Source organism: Sorex araneus, chromosome 2 (genome assembly GCF_027595985.1).
Source record: "Sorex araneus isolate mSorAra2 chromosome 2, mSorAra2.pri, whole genome shotgun sequence".
NCBI classification, from domain to species: domain Eukaryota; kingdom Metazoa; phylum Chordata; class Mammalia; order Eulipotyphla; family Soricidae; genus Sorex; species Sorex araneus.
This window is the reverse complement of record NC_073303.1, coordinates 9,201,155-9,221,502: the sequence shown is the minus strand read 5'-3', so window position 1 is coordinate 9,221,502 and position 20,348 is coordinate 9,201,155. Positions and strand designations below refer to the sequence as shown.

General features: G+C 41.8%; 1 protein-coding gene across 1 annotated transcript; it reads right to left on the bottom strand.

Moving 5' to 3' along the window:
* Positions 1-798: 798 nt before the first annotated feature.
* LOC129401588 (E3 ubiquitin-protein ligase TRIM38-like) lies at positions 799-18,867 on the bottom strand. Its single transcript, XM_055124282.1, has 8 exons — positions 18,825-18,867; positions 15,745-15,814; positions 14,349-14,784; positions 11,633-11,728; positions 10,210-10,440; positions 7,413-7,435; positions 7,207-7,319; positions 799-1,352 (listed from the first exon to the last, which is right to left on the bottom strand). The coding sequence occupies exons 1-8, from the start codon at positions 18,865-18,867 to the stop codon at positions 799-801; spliced, it is 1,566 nt and encodes a 521-aa protein (XP_054980257.1).
* Positions 18,868-20,348: the final 1,481 nt, after the last annotated feature.

Below are 20,348 nucleotides of genomic sequence, written 5' to 3'. Positions count from 1 at the left end.
AAAAACAGAGCCTTTTGAACATGGTGTGCTGGCTGCCAGTTTTAAAGGGGCTGGTCTTTGTGTGGATTCTGGTCCGATCAGCTTGATGGTATCTTTCTTGACGAAGCAGGAATGCACGTGGGATACACCCCAGATGGGCCTGCTAGGTGGGGCACCTCCCTGCTAAACAGAGGAGTGTGAGTTCCGGGGCCCTGCTAGTGTTGGATGCACACCACACTGTGAGCATCCTTCATGCTGTTGGCCTGCAATATGCCGAGGATACAACTAAGTCACATCCAATGAACACCCAGATTCATGCCCCTGCTTTTGTCACCTACTTCAACTGTCTTTCCAATCTCTGCTCCACACACTCCAGATTTCTCCCAGGACCATATGGTGTTCTGAGAAACATATGTGGTGCCAGCGATGGGAGAGGGGTAGTTAGAGTGTAAGGCAAGTGCCCATCAGCTATACTGTCTCTCCTGCCCTCTGATTTCTCTCTTCCCTCCAAAGAGTTCAAATGGTCTGAGCAAAATATAATACAAACCTTCTCATTGCTGGGTCACTCTCCCTGGGGTCACTAAAGGACTCAGGAATTAAAGTTCTAAACCCATTAAAGCGAGTTACACAGGACAGTCCATGAACACTACTTTATGTGGCTTTTACTCAGCTCAGGCTTAATGGCAGTCATATTTTCAGAGTCTTTAGATAAATTCATTTATTACAGAATTATAAAGTACCCAGAAGCTCATCATTGTTCCTTGGTACATGGAAAAAGGCAGTGAGGGAAAAAGCAATTTGGGTCCCCAAGGATTTACATCATAAATCCTCTACCCTGGAAAGTTGGTGCAGGGCGGGTTGCGTCTTTCCCAACATGGTCAGAGAAGAAGATGGGAATACCAGGAAAAAGGGCAGGAGAGTGTGAGAGAAGGAAGCCTTGGGGAAGGTGAAGATGTGGGAGCCAGTGTCCATGTTGTAAAAGGAGACAAGTCCGGCCTCATAGTCCACAAAAACCCCCACAACCGAGAGAAACTCCTGAGGAAGGGAGGTTCGTGGTGAGGTAAGAGCTTGAAAGCCTCTGTCAGTGCATTGTCTGATGGCCCAGAATCCGGTCTCAGGCTGTAGCTTCACACTAACGTCTCTCGGCACATTTTCTAGACAAACACCTAATATGTAAAATTTGGCGTCTCCTACGAATACTTCAAAATAACATCTTCCTGCTTTGAAGTCTTCACAACCCAGGACAGAAGTTAAGGCAGTAAATCTGCTGGCAGAGAGCGGCTTCTGCTGAGGAGAGCCACCAGTCACCTTTCTCCCGTCCTCAGACAGAAGTAGGTCACTATGAGCTGTTTCTGGATCCAGCGTCACACTGACTGAAAAACAAAGGCAACAAAACAAGCAAATTAGAGGACAAAATTTGGGGACTGGAGCAATAGCACAGCGGGTAGGGCATTTGCCTTGCACGCAGGCGACCCGGGTTCGATTCCCAGCATCCCATATGGTCCCCTGGGCATGGCCAGGGGTGATTCCTGAGTGCAGAGCCAGGAGTAACCCCTGTGCATTGCTAGATGTGACCCAAAAGGAAAAAAAAAATAAGAGGGCAAAATTCCATGCTATCTTCTGTGCTCAGAATATGATTTACATGATGTGAAATCAATCTGTGTTCAAGTGCTCCCATCCCTAGTTGTATAGTACACAACAGTGACTTCACCCCTCTAGGCCTTAATTTCCTCACCTCTATGGTAAAAGTGATTCTTATGGGAAGACTAACAGAAAATGGGGTAACACATGATGCTGTGTTAATATCATAGAGTCCCGAGCACAGGCAAATTGATTTTTTTCCATGGCTGGTGAGAACGCATGTTGCTATTTTTCAAACTGGTGGCCTGGAGTACAGGGAACTGCAGGATTAGAAAGTTCAGCAACATTGTTGTAGCACCCAAGAGCCTGCTGTGCCATCACAGGGATAATCATGATACACCTATAGCAATATGAGGTAAGTTAAAGGTAATGATGTTATAGGAAGATACAGTCTACAAATGAAATTTTGTACAGGGAGCAGAGAGGAAGTAGAGTAGGTAAGGGAACTGGCCTCGAATGCAGCCTACCCCAATTCAGTCCTTGACACCACATTGTTTCTCCAAGTACCACTGAGGACCTTGAGTACTGCCATGTGGGACCCAAAATCCCAAAGAATAAAAAAATAGAATTAAATTTGTACAGATCCAATCCAGATGTACACCTATATCTTGCTATCTGAAGAAGCAATTTATAGAGCACCGGAAAAAGAAATGAAAGTTTATTGATATCTTCCTATTTATACTCTAATTTTAATCAATTTCTATAAATTATGTTATTTAGAAAAATGTCAATGATGACACTTTTTAAAAGGACAAGTAACACCTCACTATTAAAGTACTTCTGTTCACTAAAGAAGCATGTACATGTTGTAATACCTGTTCATTTTTCTAACAACTGATTTAGAAAATTATAGGAACGAAAGTTAGGTATGTGGGAGCCATGTCTACAAACCACCTCCGGCTCAGCTATTCAAGCTCATTTATCAGCCTTGCTTCAAAGATCCATAAATAAATCTTAAAAGACATCAAAAGCCATAGTTAATCCTGCACTCGCACAAGCTGAACAGACCAGGGTAAATCATAGAGGGTTGGGTCAGCCTGGTGCCCGCTGAGCTAGGGCTCCAGCAGCTGCTTGCTCCCACAATCCAAAATAGCCACCATGCTCCTGGCTGGACTCCACCATCTCGGGACAGACCTCACTGAGATATAATATGGTAAAAATTTGAGTATGCAGGTTTGTGACTGAAAATCTCCAGTCTTTCTCAGCGTCAGGATGGGCTACCTGCCCCCACCTCCCTTTACTTCCAGAAGCTTCAGCTGCCACCCAGTTAAAAAAACTTCTCCAGCCTTACCTTCCCGATAAATATACTGAGCACCTGAAAAACATGACCCCTTAGTGTCTGTATTGCAGACCCAGTGCACAAAAGGAGAGAGAGAAAAAGAAAAGGGGTGCCTGCCATAGAGACAGGCTGTGGTGGGGAGTAAGAGGTTGGAAGTGGTGGGAGGGAAATAGAGAACACTGGTGGTGCAAAATGTACACTGGTGGAGAGATGGGTATTGCATTATTGTGTGACCAATACCCAATCATAAATAACTTTGTAATGGTCTATCTCATGGAAATACTTTTTTAAATATGTAGATGATTTGAAGGCAGTTTTTTTTCCTGCAATGAAAGGAGAAGGCCCCATAAAGAAATAGCTTCGTTTTATTTTACACACAAGATTTATCTATTCTATATATGGTTGGTATCTATTTTGTGAGTATGTTTTTGTTTTTTTTAATTTATTTTATTGAATCACCATGTGGAAAGTTACAAAGTTCTCAGGCTTATGTCTCAGTTATACAATGTTCAAACACCCATCCCTTCACCAGTGCCCATATTCCACCACCAATAAAAACAAAAACAAAACAAAACAAACAAACAAAAAAACCCAGTATATATCCCACCCCTCACCCCCCAAACCCCCCCTTGCGTGACTGATAATTTCACTTCCTTTTCTCTTTACCTTGATTACATTCCAGATTTCAACACAAAACTCACTATTGTTGGAGTTTCAACACAGACTCACTATTTTTGTTGGAATTTATCCCCCAAGAATACAGCTCTATTGACAAGGAAATATTTGATAATAGGTTTTCCACTGATGAGAATGAAGAGATAAAAAGTCTCTTTTTACAATTTCTGTAAATTGTAGAAAGGTTTACAATTTCTGTATTATAGTAATTAAGTCCAGGGAGATTTAAGTCGGAAAATGAATCATTTCCCTTCCTGGAACAGTATGGAGCAAAAGCTTAGTTCACAGTCTGCGTACATGGTTGCAAGCACTCGCTGGAACCCCAAGTCATAAAGCTGGCTCTGGTTCCTGCTCGTTTCACATCCATGGGGCTGTGCAAAGGCATGGCCACCCGGGTTGAATCTCGGCTGGAGCCCAAGCTCCGGCCCCGGCCCGAGACTGCCCAGGTGTTCCGTGGCTGTTTCAAGTTCAAAGCACTGTTTTTTTTCCCGAGCCACAAAGTTCATACCTGCTCAAAGGACCCACAAAATGTCGGACACCACGTGAAGGCAGTTTTTACTGTTACTATTATACAGCTCATTATAAATTCAGCTTGATAACTCTCTCTGAAACTACTAAGATCAAAAATTTAAAATTCAGAATATTTTTCTAGTTCAAAAGATCGATAAATACATGTGCTCTACGTCATTTTCCACAATCGGTTCTGGATATTGATGGCTCTCATGAATAAAATGAACTGAAAATCACTGCACCAAATCAAACAGTCACATCAAGAACAGTATAAGGCAGTGACTATAATCAAATTCATTAACATTTTTGTAATAAACCATAGACTCAAAATACATTCAATAATTTTATAAGTAATCTCATATTGGGACAAATTGGCCATCTGGCAAACCAGACATAAGGTAGCCTCTGTCATCTCTGCCTTCCTGTAACATTCCTACCACTTGTGAGTGAAGAAGACCCGAGGATGCATATGGCTGCATCGGTGGGATGGAATGACTCTACTTCACTATGGAAGACCACATTCTGCTACCTTAGTTGCTCTGAGTTTATATCTTTCTAAGAGCAACTTCTAGACAAGCTCACACTGAAAAAATAATTAGTCTTTCTGCAAGCTAAGAGTCCATGGGAAGAAGATGAAGCTTCTGTGCTGAACGTTGGGAGCAAAATAACTAAGGTTAGATCTACTGAATGACAGAAGCACCTGGAAGGCTGGGGTTCAAAGTCACTTATGCTGACTATGAGCAGGATCTCCAGAACCAAGAGAATGTGCATCTCCCTTTAAAATTGAAGGTATTTTTGTCAGGTTGAAATAATTCTACCTGGTGAGAATTATTGCTTACCTGTACAAAGCAAAATAGAACACAGTGACTCCAAGGATCAAACCTAACAACCAGAGTGATCTAGGGAAAGGTGACTCACACCCATGGAAATAGTGGCGTGGCTCCAGCCAAATTCCAAAGCAGCCTCACTGCTAAAGCATTTGGACCTATGTGCTGTTGCACCTTTCAAGGATTCAAACATGTTGAAAACTAAATTGTAGATATTTTTTAAAATAATAATAATTTGCAATATTGAGAGTTTCAGGATGATAAGATAATGGTTGGGAACTTTGTGAAACCAGCTTCTAAATGAAGAGTCAGCAAAGCCCCGGGCCTCTCATCCTAAACCAAAGAGAAATGAATTCTCTATGGTTATAGAAAATCAACTGTGATTAACTTGAAAGATCCTTCTATGATCTAAATTCCAGATGAGATTGTAGCTCAGTTAATTCCCATACTGCAGTTTTGTGACACCAAGAACAAAAGACCTATAGTTATGCCTAGATTACTGATACACAAAACTATAATTGTGAACGATTTATAAGTCACTAAAATATTTTTGTAGCAAAAGATAATTAATATAATCAACAAATTCTCTCTGATTCAGTCTGATTTTATTGTCATATGAAACAATTAAAAACTATCAGGCCTCAGAACTCTCTTATATTTGTAATTATGGATAGAATATTTTGCATATATGGAAGGGAATCTAGATGGAGGAAACTTGATCTCTGGGTTTGGTAAAACTTGGGTTTCATTACTGTACCAAAATTTACAGAGAATGGCACCTAAAATATTTTTGCTGTAATGGATAATCCTCACCTACTATTCTTGGGTAGGTGAATATATGGAAACACACACACACACACACACACACACACACACACACACACACACACACACACCAGACTACTGTCCTCAGGCCAAGTAAGTCTTCCCTAACCCTAACTCCTGCTCTTTATCCAGTTATTTCTTTTTGAGTCATGTCAGAGTTTGTACCATGACTGTGCTCTTAACTTATTGTACTTCTAGCTAGCGGTGCTTAGCCTGTCCCTTTTTGATGCTAGGGTAGCTTACAGCTTGACCTGGGTTCATCCAAGTCCCTCGTTGGGACCGTCCTTTGGGAGTTTGTAAGGAAGTAAGGGCAACTAAGGCTTAAGTCAAGTAACTATGCTGGATGCCCAGGAGTAAATATTATTTAAAGCCAACTAACTCCCATGTTAAAAAAGCATAGCATCAACCTGTGTGTATATAAAAACAATAATGCTAAACCAGGTAAAGGACATAAAGGAAAGAGAAAAGCAACATAGGATAAGGAGTGCCTGATGTGTGGGTGTGCCTTGGGAGCACTATGATGGGAATAAATCAGTATAACTCAGTAAAATTAAGATCCCTGCGGGAGAAACAAGGACAAACCAATGTTATGCAACAACCCCAGACAATGTTCTAAGCACACCCTGCAGCTTCACTCCTCTAACTTTAATGACTATCCACTTAACAGGGAACTGCTAATTATTTCCTTTTCTAAATAGACAAATGGGGTAGGAGGTTATTATTCTGAACTGGAACAGTAAAATATAAGATTTCAAAAATCTGAAGGGTCTTCGCTCTGGATGAGAGAGGTGTGCTGACAGTAGACTATAGACTGAACATGATGGCTACTTAATACCTGCATTGCAGACCACAACACCCTAAAGGAGAGAGAGAGAGAGTAACAAGGAATGTGCCTGCCACAGAGGTGAGGGGCGGGGATGGGGTGAGGGTGGTGGGAGGGATACTGGGGACGTTGGTGGTGGAGAATGAGCACTGGTGGAGGGATGGGTACTCAATCATCATATGACTGAAACGTAAGCATGGAAGTTTGTAAGTCTGTAGCTGTACCTCACGGTGATTCATTTAAAAATAATAAATAAGGGGCTAGAATGATAGCACAGTGGGTAGGGCGTTTGCCTTGCTTGCGGCCGACCCGGGTTAGATTCCCAGCATCCCATATGGTCCCCTGAGCACCGCCAGGAGTAATTCCTGAGTGCAGAGCCAGGAGTAATCCCTGTGCATTGCCAGGTGTGACCCAAAAAGCAAAAAGCAAAAAATATATAAATATAAATAAATAAATAACTATTCTGAGGGTCTTCAAATGAACAGAATGCTGGGTTCCTGGCTAAGCAGTGGGTTAGACAAGGAAGAGTGTGATATTCCACTGAAAATAATTAAACACACTTGTGATTGTGAGCCTGTTAAGAGACTTCGTTTCCTTGTCAAGTTCCTTCCACCCTTACAACTTAGGGCATACACTACTTGACTTACCTTGATATCTCTTTAATACTTTCCTCACGTCAAAGTAAAGCTCAGAAACATTGCACACAGTATGAAGGTCCAAAGAGATGGCCTCTGGCAATTCCAGCTTCACATCAAAACTCCTGAATAAGCAGAGCCAGAGATGCCATCAGAGGGACTTGCTGTTAGTCTCTAGAGAGCCACACCCCTGCCCACCTGATTCACACACCACTCACCTGCTCAAGGCGAGTTTCACACCCTGTAGAGAAACAAAAACCAAATGAGACTGCAGAAATATCAGTATTTCCTGGGGCTTATCACATGGGGCTGCTCTCTATAAATACTCAAGTACAGGGAAAGTGAACACAGGAATGGATTCCTAATACTGCGTTTGCATCCCAGTCTCCAAAGTATATTTGCATAGTACCATGTCTAGAACCCCTGAGCCTTTTATTTCGCTTATAGAAAATTCTGAAGTTCTGTAGTGTGTGCAATTACAAGGGTGGACTGCTTGGAGAAGAGGGACAGGAGTGTCCCCAGGCCACCTCTTGGTTTCATGAACATGATTCCACCAAGAGACTTTTATATTAGCATCGTAAAAGTCCTCGATGCTGAATCCACACGAATCCCGTGCAACCATTTCAGTATGTGGTTGTAGCAAGTATCACATGGCAATAAATGCTGTAACCTCATTCTAGAAGCTAACCACCTGTTTTATTGGGTGAAGTAGGATAAACAGTTGCAGGCATTTATCTTACTGCTTGAATCTTTGATGCAGGTGAAGCCCCATTAGTACTCATGGAATATGGATTTTACAGTCATATTCAGAACAAGATTAGCGCTGGTTCTGGCTGTCTCACTTTATCAACTGCCATCCACATGAAACTTTAAAGAGACAATTTGACAGTGTTTTTAAAGCATGAACATGAAATAGATGCAAATTAATGACAGCAACATTTATTCCATGGTTCTCTAAAAAACACACTGTTCACACCAAGGAACATATTTATTTAACTCTAGGAACACAATCTACAAACTTGTGGAGTTCCTAAGAGAAATACAATATTTTAATATTAGTACTAATGGAAACATTGTTGTTATTGTTTGGGTGCCATACCCAGCAGTGTTCAGGAATACTCCTGGCTTGTATTTCATAATTACTCCTGGTGGAGCTCTGAAACCAAACATGATACCACGATCTAACCCAGTTATATTACCTGCAAGGTAAACATGCTACCTGCTTTACTATCTTTCTGGCCCTAATGAGCAATTCTAAGTAAGCTGACAGTTTTTTGTCAGTCTTTACAAACTTTCTCACAAATTTAGTCTTCTCTAGAAAACTTAGGATAGAGTCTGACTAATGTAATAGAATCAAGTACACAAAGACAAATTCCTTTTTCTACAGTCAACTAAATTTTGACCAAGAAGCTGGGTACATGATGCGGAATATGAAAAGGCTCTTTAAGAAATGGTGTTGGGGGCTGGAGCGATAGCATGCGGCCAACCGGGTTCGATTCCCAGCATCCCATATGGTCCCCCAAGCACCATTGGGGTAATTCCTAAGTGCAGAGCCAAGAGTAACCCCTGTGCATTGCCTGTGTGACCCAAAAGGAAAAAAAAGAAGAAGGAGAAATGGTATTGGGAAAAAACTGCATAACCAAAAGTGAAAAAAATGAAGCTGAAGCCATATTCTGAACCTTACACAAAAGTCAATTCAATGTGAATCAAAGCCCTTGAGATGAGACTAGAATCCATAAATTACACTGAGGAAAATATGAGTAGACCACTCCAAGATTTGAAACTCAAAGTGTCTCCAATGATACAATTCCTTGGGCAAAGGCAACAAATATATACAAACATAAATGCATCAAGTTAAAAAATTCTGCACTTCAAAAGAAAAATGGGCTAACACTGAGAGAAACCCATCTGAATGGGAGAAAATATTCAAATCAACACACCAGATAAAGGATTAGTGTACAAGATATACAAAGCGCTCACCAAGAGCAACAACAAAATTTCCAAAAAGCCTATCAAAATTTGGAAAGAGGAAAAAATATATATGGGAAGAGGAAATGAATGGACATATCTCTGAAGAAAGCAGATGGAAGGCCAAGAGGCACATGAAAAGCTGTATTTTCCTTATCTGGGAAATTCAAATCATGACAATAACGAGATATTATCTCACAGCAGTGAGAATGGCATATATCATTCTGTGTTGGAGGGAATGAAGTGAACAAGGAATTCTTGCCACTTCTGGTACGAATGCTTTCACCTTATGCTAAACAGTACAGAGATTTCTCAGAAAAGTAAGAATCGGGCTTCCTTATTAACAAACCATTCCATTTCTTGACATGTTCCTTTTAGACACTAAAACATTTATTCCAAAAGAATTATGTACAGAAATATTTTGCATCATTTAACAAGTCCTAGGATGGAATCAACTCAGTTGCCCAATGACAGAGGAGTAGATAATTAAGGTATGACCTATTTAAACAATGTAATGCTATGTAGCTGCAAGGAATAGTAAAAGCATGCAATTTGCTACAACTTGGACCGAACTGAAGGATATCATGTTAAGTGTAGTAAGTCAGAAGAAGAACACATACAGTATGGTCTTACTTATCTGTGGTATATAGACTAAAAGGACACAGGAATGAAAGGTAAAGGAGGGGAGGAAATACCAAGATTATACTTGACACAATATTATAGAATGGGAAGAACAAAGAAGGAAAGAATGAAGGCAGAAGTAAGAAATGGCAGGTGGGTGGTAAAAGGGCAAGAGCCAGATTCATCAGTCATGTAGAAAAGGTAGAGGAGAAGCATATGAATATATCTAAACCCCAGAGCTAATAACACTGTAGCATAAAATATAAATTCATAATTGAACTTCAAAACTTGCTTGTTAAGGAGGCAAGGTTGGGGGGAGCTGGGGACATTTATGAAAAGAAGTGAACAATTGGTGATGGAACATTGTATTTTGGAAACTATTATGAACAACATTGCAAATCACGGTACCTTAATAATATATATTACCTCCATCAAATTCTGTACTGTGTCCTCACATTTCCTCTCAAGTTCCAGGATGCGGTTTTGCAGTTCCAGGCTTTGTTTTTCCAGATTGTCTTCACCTTCCTGCAGTTGACACAGAATATGCTTCTCTTCTTCTCCCAACCTCCTTAGAAAATGCTTCTCCTCCTGGTGCAGAAAGCTACAGATATTCTCAAATTCAGACTGGATTTTTTGCCTCTGAAGCTTGACCTTCTCCTAAACGCAAGAAGTTTCAAAATACAAACCAAGTGTTGATTCTTAAGTAAATAAATGAGCAAAATAAGATCTATAAACTTCACTGATTACTATTCAGACTCAATGAGAAATGCTGATTGCATGAAAGAAAGGGACTATATTAAGTACAGTGAGGCAAATAGAGAGGAAATGACAAAAATGGTATCTGGGCAGAGAGATAGTACAACAGGCAGGGTACTTTCATGCAGCCACTTGGATTCAAACCCCAGAAGCCAATATGATCCCCAAAGCTGCTCAAAGAGTAATCTCTAACCAGAGAACCCTGAGTATGTCCTGAGTACCTCCAGGTGTGGCCCCAAGCAAGAGCAAAAACAATTAATATCAGCCCACCATAGGGGGTCCAAGTACAATTTGTAGGGACAGAACATATAGTATTGTTGCCAAGAAATAAGAGAAAGGATCAATGAGGATTTGAGGCCTTAGCGCATGCTTACAGAGCTCTAGTTTGAAATATCAAAGAATTTCTGCACTAGGGTAGTGGGAAGGGTTTCTGTACCATAGAAATACTTAGTGCCAATAAATGTACAACATGGGCTGGAGCAATAACAGAGCGGGTAGGGAGTTTGCCTTGCATGCAGCCGACCCGGGTTCAAATCCCAGCATCCCATATGGTCACCAGAGCACCACCAGTAGTAATTCCTGAGTGAAGAGCCAGGAGTAACCCCTGTGCATCACTGGGTGTGACCCAAAAAGCAAAAAAAAAAAAAGTACAACAAAAATGGTGAGAATGGAAACTTTTGTCATATGTCTATTTGAACCAACACTCAACCAAAGGAAGATTTCTGGGCTACTGTGACATGACATTCCCATGAATCATTCAAAATGAAAAATGTCTCATATTCCCTGATCCTCAGTTATGACCAGAAGGCAGACATTTAGACGTGAGAGCAGCCAAGGTGATGGCGAGTGAAGGGTCAGGAGAGGTAAAGGACTTGATCATGGTACTAGAGCTATTATCGTATATTTGTGAAGTATAACAAGAGCACTAGAAATGAAAGTACAAATGTCATCAAAAACAAATTCTAGTCTCTCTCTAGATTTCATCAATTTGGTCTGGTTGAGTGACAATAATCAATTATTCTATATATGTCCTCTTATCTCCAAAACTGATCTAGCCGAAAAATAGTTTGACCAATAATTTTCGGTTTCTTACCTCCCATTCTGTCCTCTGTTTTCTTAGGAACAACTTCAGGTTGTTACATTGGGACTCGTCTTCCCTCAATTTTGTCACTGCTTCCTGTAGCTTTTCCTGAAAAATTATATTAATAAAGTACACATATATTGCAACTATTTGCTAAGTATTTAATGTGAATTCCAGTGCCATAGGACATCCAATACTCTCCAAGTTGTAGTAACATTGAATGCTTGTTGAGTCTTTCTGCTTATAAAGGAAGCAACTTGATCTGAGAAAAGGTGATTGATATTTAATATCAGACCTTGCTTTAGGAATTACATTTGCAAGGGAACTAAGTTTTTATTTCAGGAACTACTAAAAGGTAGATATTTGTAGTGTAATTACAAGAATGTCCAATGCCCATAGACTAGAACAACTGCAGTCTTTCTAGAGAAAAAACTGCCACACAACTAGATCATAAGTAATAAGTATTATAGAATAATCGCTGATTTACAGATAACCAAAGGAAGATAATTGGAAATTCATGACACTTTCTCTTACGGTGGCTGAGAGGCAAAGAGCAGGAGGCCAAAAGCAGAAACAACTCATGCAGGAGGAAGATGCAGCTGTGAAATCAAATGAAAATTATTTAGATTCCAAAATCAAAATCTTGCTTTTTAAGAGGTTCTTGATTTCATGGAAGAAATTTTAATGGGAATCAGATTTAATATGTTCAGTACTTAAAAATTTTTCCCATGTCCTCTGAGTTCTCATTATCCTGTAGCTGAAAGAAATGGTCCTAGAAATTTGTCATTAATGGTTTGTTGCCCTTGCATGAACCCAGTGCTATTCTATATTTCACATACATCATTATCATTAAAGCTGTAAGAGTCTCAAGAATAAGGTGTTTGAGCAAGGAGATGAAGCTATTATTTATTCCACTTTATGAAAGCATATCTATTATCCACATAGACAGATGGGGAAAATCAAGTCATAAAGACAGTGAAGAGGGGGCTGGAGAGACAGCACAGTGGATAGGGTGTTTGCCTTGCATGCAGTTGACCCCGGGTTTGATTCCCAGCATCCCATATGGTCCCCCGAGCACCGCTAGGAGTAATTCCTGAGTGCATGAGCCAGGAGTAATCCCTGTGCATTGCTGGGTGTGACCCAAAAAGCAAAAAAATCAAAAACAAAAAGACAGTGAAGAAATTTTTCACCTGCTAGTTAGCATCAGAACTAAGAGTCTGATTTATGCGGGCTGACTCCTTGGATAGTGTCACTGTCTATGTCCTTTTATTAGTGTGTGGTGGAATTGATTTTAATGGGAGAAGCCTATTTACTGTTTTTAAGTTCTTCCTTGCTCCACAGAGTTGCTGGTGGGCCTCTCCTCTACGGATTGTGTGTCTGTAGGACATGTGCTGAGTAAGGATGCAAAACCATGACACTGGAACACCTTCCTTGTGGGAATGAAAACACCATGTCCCACACCAGAGATTTTTTTCCTCAAGTGTAGAAAGGGCACAGAAGGAATGAGGCAGCAGAATCATACCTGCTTCTCCCTTTCATCAAGGAAAAAGGCATCCTTCCTTAGATGCTTCTGAGTGAGGTATTCATGACTTTTTTTTTATATTCATGACTTTTAAGATGAAACCCATCCCTGAACTTCATCCTGCACAGCAATCACTTGAAAGTATTTTTATTTCTCTCCTTGAATCTTGATAGAAACTTCCACTTCATTCATCATAAAGGGATAAATGGAATCTTACTATAGATGTTTTCTTTATTTTTGTCAGAGACAGAATGATCTCCTCATGTCAACACAGTCCTCCACCCACAAATGAAAAACCTTCAGTAGTTAGTTCACTGGGATCTCAGCAGAAGTTATGAGCACAAATTCCATTCCCATGTCATCACTATCCATCACTGTCCTTACTCCCCACACCCCAGCCTAAGCACAGGCAATTTCTTTTTTTTTTTTTCTTTTTTTTTTTTTTGCTTTTTGGGTCACACCCAGCGATGCTCAGGGATTACTCCTGGCTTTGCACTCAGGAATTACTCCTGGCGGTGCTTGGGGGACCATATGGGATGCCAGGGATCGAACCCAGGTCGGCCGCGTGCAAGGCAAACGCCCTACCCGCTGTGCTATCGCTCCGGCCCCCACAGGCAATTTCTTGCATATGCATTTCTGTTCATTTGGTTCCTCTGTCCCGGACACCCTCTCTTTTCCCATGCTTATATATACAGTCAACTTTTTTGAGCCCATCAAGAATTTGAAGAGACTTTGGGAACCTCCTAAAATATCACCCCCATCCATTGTTCCCCAATCACCTGAGAAAAATAACAAGGTATTTTCTTCCGCTATTGTATTTAGCTGTATAATAGAAAACTTTAGGACAGAAAGAGCAGTGTTTCTGTTTCCCCAGATATTTATATTCTGTCACATGGTCTAACACATTGCATTTTCTCAACATATGGTTTGAGGTCATAAATATGCAGCTGTGGGTTTGTACACATGGAATTCTAGAAAAAAATTTCATCATTGTGAGTGAATTGACAACCGTTACTTCCCAATGAGCGTTAGAGTAAACAATCAGGCACTGATGCAGTCGAAATGGATCATTAACTAATGTTTAGCGAATGACATACTGAAAGTGTTATTTCCCAATATTATCGTGGACCTCAAACTGAAAATCTCAGTTCTCAGGGAGCCACACAAGAGCAGGTGCTTGAGAAGCCCTCGGACACACATGCTCACCTTGTAGTCTTGGCAGACATCTTCAGCAAGCACCAAGACGTGTCCTCTGTGCTGCGGTTTTCGTTCACAGCACAAGCAGATGAGCTGGTCATCATCTTCACAGTAGAGGTGGAGCTTCTCTCCGTGTTCCTCGCACAACTTTTCACAGCTCATGTTCTTGATAGTTTCAATGATGCTTTGCAGCTTCTTGTTGGGTCTGAGGCTCTCTATATGAAATATGTGCGTACACAGAGCACAGAAATTTATTCCATCTGTTGGTAGGTCCCCTTTCTGGTTGCCATTGATGCCCATAATGCACGTATAGCAAAAGCTATGCCCACAGTCAAGAACCACAGGATCAATCATCAGCTGCAGGCAGCTGGAGCAAGTGGCTTCCTCCCTGAGTTTCTTGATAACTGAGGCCATGATGTCTCCTTGAAATGTTCCAATAATTGATCTGTAAGCAGAAATGAAGAGATAGATTTTCCAAGTAATGACTCTACAACTTCCTGAACCTCTGTCCCTTTTCACATCTAAAGTTTTATCGAAAGAAAGAAAGAAAGAAAGAAAGAAAGAAAGAAAGAAAGAAAGAAAGAAAGAAAATGAAATAGAAAAGACATGTAACGTGTCTGTGTTGTGAAAAATGGTATCCATTATCACATATGGCATTTTATATAAAAATAGTGATATTAAATGAAATTGAAATTTTGTTACTCAGAACAATTAGTCATATTTCAGTTGTTTAATGGCTGCATATGATTGAGTCCATATAATAGCCCAAGTACGGAAAATTCCTATATTAAAGAAGTCTTAATAGTCATCACTGAGAGAAAATAAGAAAATAACAGTCTGCCTCACAAAACTTACAGCAAGAGGGAGAAGTCAGCGAAGAAATGTGCAACTGCTCACTTCGTGAAGTGTGAAGAATAATAGTACAGGAATTACTTCATGTCAATATCTAGTGACACGTAAGTCAATAAAATGGTCTCTCGGAAGTTCAAATGACTGAACTCAAACTCAGAGAGTTGGTATAACTGACGTTATGAGGAGTGGAGAGTCAGTGGGAGAGACTAAGTGTCTGTGCATTCTGAGTGCTAGATCACCTAGTGTTCATCAGGAACATCACAGCCTGAGACAGGGAATCCAGCCCAGGGTCACATGCGTTGGCCATCCCTTGGGGCTGAAGCAATAGCACAGCAGGTAGGGCATTTGCCATGCATGCAGCTGACCTGGGTTCAATTCCCAGCATCCCATATGGTCCCTTGAGAACCGCCACTGGTAATTCCTCAGTGCAGAGCCAGGAGTAACACCCTGTGTGGGTGTGACCCAAAAAGCAAGAAAAAAAAAGCAAAAAGAGTCTGCCATCCCCCTAGGGAGCTGCTGAGAGAGCCTGCCCCTGTTCCTCATTCTCACTCACAAGAGTGGTGTGGGAGATGGTGAAGGTGGTTGGAAATTTAGAGACTGACTTTCCAGTGCATCGTCATTGCCTGCAATTAAAAACAAGAGAGTTCAAAGGATACCCGCAGGCTATTTCTCTCTATGATGAGTCTCACTGAATCCTGGAGAACTTACCCTGAGTCTTCCTTACTAAATTATTTTCAGAAGAGAGACATTATGACTCTTCTGACAAATATTTTCTGTTTCTAGGAAGGACCCCTCCTCCTCTGAGTCCCCAGGGGGCTTGTCCTGGGGCTTCACTTGCCTCATAAGCTGGTCATCTAAGGTATGTTTGACAAGGAGTATGTGGAAAAATAAAGCGAACAGAAGTGACAGCAAGAAACCGAAGTTCTGACCATGTTCAGATTAGGGAGATTCCCCTCAGAACAACCATGAGCTCCCTGCCCCCACTTCCTCCTTTCCCCGTCACACACACTTCAGCGTCCCCCCTGGAGAAAACCATTCCCAGGACTCCAGAGATCCCAGCTGACACTCACGTGTTCGCTGATGGGCCCTTCTGCTCTTGCCACCGCCTCAGACCCTAGCAGGGAATTTGACACTCACAGGATTCAACTCATAAAGGAAACTGCTGTGGGTTTAGGGGGCAGAGCGGGGCTATTTCCTGTGTTCATGCTCTGAGTTGATCAGAAACGAAAATAATCTGACCCACCCAAAAAAAAATCCCACTCTAGTTCATCAGTAGAGATGGGACAAGGAAAATAGAAACTTTTTTTTTTTGGTCCCAGGCACAGAATCAAAAATCAAGAAACCTTCACATGATCTTCAGTCTCTGAGGTGCCATTTTCTGCATTTGTTGCCAAGTACCACGGAAATCATGAGACTTGGCAACCCTTCTTTCATCTGCTCACCTGAGTCCCATTTTTTTATTGTTTTTTTAATAAAAATTTTATTTTATTGAATCACCATGTGAAAAATTACAATGCTTTCAGGCTTTAGTCTCAGTAATACAATGCTGAAACAACCATCCCTTCACCAGTTCCCACATCCCACCACCACAAAAAAAAAACCACACAGTACACCTCCCATCCCGCACCACCACCCCCGCCTTGTAACTGATAAGTCTCACTTTACTTTCTGTTTAGCTTGGTTACATTCAATATTTCAACACAAACCTCATTATTATTGTTAGGAGTACCCCACTAGAGTCAGACCTGTTGTGAAGAGAAATGAGGTTTTGGATTTCTGTACTTTAACAATTAAGTCCAGGGAGATTTCTTCCAGATATTGGATCATTGCAAGCTTGTAAACCCCATCTGTGGTCATCATAATATCGCGATCACCATGCCCTTCATCCCTGGAAAAGAAGAGGTGAGACAGAGAAATACCTTTCCCCTCCTGGGCAGGCGTGGGGCCACGGCTTAGTTCTCAGGCTGGAGACATTCTGCGAGGAGCTGCCCATGCTGAAAGTAGTTTAGCTGGGTCTGGATTCACGCTCGGGCAGCTGCGGTGACGCTGCACACACGTACGAACCCCGGGGTCACATCTCGGTGGCAGCTGAGTCCCATATTATTTTTAACAGTGTAAGAGGGGTGGGAAAATGTGTGTGACAGTGGCCTATGAACACAGACCCATACCACTGTGTCAGTCTGCTTCTCTGTCTCCTTCCTCCTCAATGTTCCTCCTGAGGGACTCAGATCTTAGGAATAGCCTGGACAGCTCAGGAGCTGTGGATGGCCCAGCAAGGAGTGTCGTCATTCTGGAGCCACAGGAGCCTCTGGCCTGAGCTCTGTGGGGAGGCTCTCTGGTCAGGGGTGGAGCATTTGGTGACTCAGGTGCTGCCTCTGAATCAGAGCAAAACAGGAGTCAAAGGAGCTGTAGAGTCAGGAGGGCATCCTTCTTGCTCATAGTTGAGTTGAGTTCAATCTCCAGCACCGTAGTGGTCCCTGAGCCCTGCCAGAAATCATCTCTGAGTGGAGAGCCAGGAATAAGTCCTGAGTACCTCCATATGTGACCCAAAAAAAGAAGAATAGCAAATTAAGACCAAAGTCCTGATTCTACCCAACTGTGTCATTATTTAATGGCAAAAAAATACCCAGACTTCCTCACAGCAAATCTTTTCACATGGATCACCTCTGATGTCAGACTATACAGTCCATGCTTTCAAAATAATCAGCTCATTGTTGTCCAACAGTGAAGGGAGGGAGGCAGAGGAACAGGGATGCATTCTGAGCACTGAGCTCTGCCTGCCCCTATCGACTGACATGAGAAGAGGGTGAGGGGCTGTCCAGGGCACTGACACAGGAAGACCTGGGGGTGCAGTCCAGCACAGTCTGACTCGGCTGCAGTCAGGCTGAAGAAAAATTGGATTAAAAGCTCCTCTGTTCCCACTCTAGTGAGAAGTTTCCCCTGCTGTGCATCCCCCTTACTGCACACAGTTATCCTGCCACTGTACCTTTCTTTGACCATCATATACTGCCATGTCCTAGGGTGGCCAGCCCACATAACACAGGACACATGACCCCCTGTACAACAAGCTTACAGAGCAGGTCTTCCTGCCTGGTCAGGTGATGCTTCCTTGTACAGAGGAGTCATTTGGCCTGACACACCCCACATTAGTTCCAATATAAAGGACAGAAGACACGGGCACATTGGGTTCAACCACAGTCCCACATGGTTTACTGGGAATGGCCCAAACACAGCTGGAAGTAGCCTCTCAGCACTCTCAGGTATTATCCAGAAAAATTGAGAAGCAAACAAAAGTCACTCTTTACCACTAAAATGTTAAGAAGGGGAAAACAGTCCTCAGCAATCAGACTGAGAAATGCAGCAATGTCCTTACAGAAGCTGTCCTATGAGAGTTGCCTACCCACTTCCTTTCCTGCTGTGTGAGAGCGCGCCAGATCATGCAAAATCACAGAGGTCAGAAGGAGACAGGGTTCATAGCACCTGCAGAGAATATCCCCAAAAGTGGGAGAGACCAAGGAGCATGAAGAGAATCATAGGAGGCGGCCCAGAGGGTGCATCTGTCCCAATAGTTGAGAGCGCTCACTTGAATCTGGGAATGACACTCTGGGTCTCTACAAATTCCTGCACTCTCACCGTGCACTCTCTCTGTTACCATCAGTCCCCGGGAAACCGTCATAGTAGAGAATCCCTGAATTCCTCTAGGTGTCCCATTTCAGAGACTCCAACTTACTTGCTTATTTCATTTCCACAGTACTTAACCCTGAATAACATCTATTTTGCTTTCTTTTTATCTCCTTCGTAAGAATCAGAAACCCAAAGGACTAGTGACATGTCATGACTTTTCTAAGTCTTATTAATACAATACAGAGGCAGTACAGTGGTGTCTGAATGAAGTCTATCACGCAGTTGTGGTGATCTGTGAGGATGTGATATGTGTGCTAATGTGGGATGGTTTGTGTCTACAGGATTACAGTGTATGGTGTAACACATGTGCAGAGTCAGATGTGTGGTAAGGTGTATGTCTACGAGTTTGTTGATTTCTGTTGTTGATACTGCTATATGTGGTATTTGCTTATGAGGTATGTGTGATAAGATGGTGCTCTAGTAGTGTGTGTGTGTGTGTGTGTGTGTGTGTGTGTGTGTGTGTGTGTGTATGAGCAGGGTTCATGTGCGAGCAGGTATGCACCCCGGAAGTGATGGGAAGTTACTGTGGCAATGGTATCAGGAAGTCCCCCGGACTCAGTAAAGGTTCTGGTTTCCTATAGAGCTTTCGCCTGCTGTACAGTCAAATGAAACAGGACACTTGGTGAGGAGAGTCAGGGAGGTTTGATAGTAGCACGTTTCAATCTTCAGGGCCCAGAGCGATAGTACAGCAGGTCAAGGTGCTTACCTTGCATGCAGATGACCTCGTTTGATTCATGTTACCCCCTATGGCCTCCTGAGTCTACCGGGAGTGATCCCTGAGCACAGAGCCAGAGGAACATCTAAACACTGATGGGTTTGCCTCCCAAAATTTAATAGTAAGTTACTTTGAATTTTGAGACATGTATATCTTGGAGCCATAGCACAGCTGGTATTGTGTTTGCCTTTCACGCGGGCGACCTGAGTTTGATTCCTCCATCTCTCTCAGGTAGCCCAGCAAGCTACCGAGAGTATCTGGTCTTCACAGCAGAGCCTGACAAACTACCCGTGGCATATGCAATATGCTAAAAAAAGTAACAAGTCTCACAATGGAGACGTTACTGGTGCAAATAGATGAAAAACAGGAAGACAGTGCTACAGTGCAGTGCAGTATATTTTGGCACAGAATATAGAAAGTACAATGAATTTGTACGAATGACTGATTCAGTGACTAATGGCTGATCAGTCACTGAAAAAATAATTAGTGAACTAAGAGACATACCAAAGGGAACTTTATAAAGAACAGAAAAAAAATAGAAATTTACAAGGAAAGAAAAATGAACACAACACCATTTGGCTGCAGAATGGTTTTTATTTTCCATAAATATACATACACATATATGTTCATGTTTATATATATATGTATATATATATATTTATGGACAACACTTTATAATGCAGAAGAAGTATTGAAGGAAGAGCACAACAACTGCTTTAAAAACTAATGGCTGAATTTATTGTGAAATTTGTGAAAAT

Bases quoted from the DNA above. Each gene is read 5' to 3' on its own strand.
- LOC129401588 (XM_055124282.1), bottom strand. From the start codon at position 18,867: ATGACGGTTTCCCGGGGACTGATGGTAACAGAGAGAGTGCACG. The intron at 7,436-10,209 runs GTAATATATATT...GTTTCTCTACAG, and splicing joins CAGTACAGAATTTGATGGAG to GGTGTGAAACTCGCCTTGAG. The intron at 1,353-7,206 runs GTAAGTCAAGTA...TTTGTTTTTCAG, and splicing joins AGTATTAAAGAGATATCAAG to TCAGTGTGACGCTGGATCCA.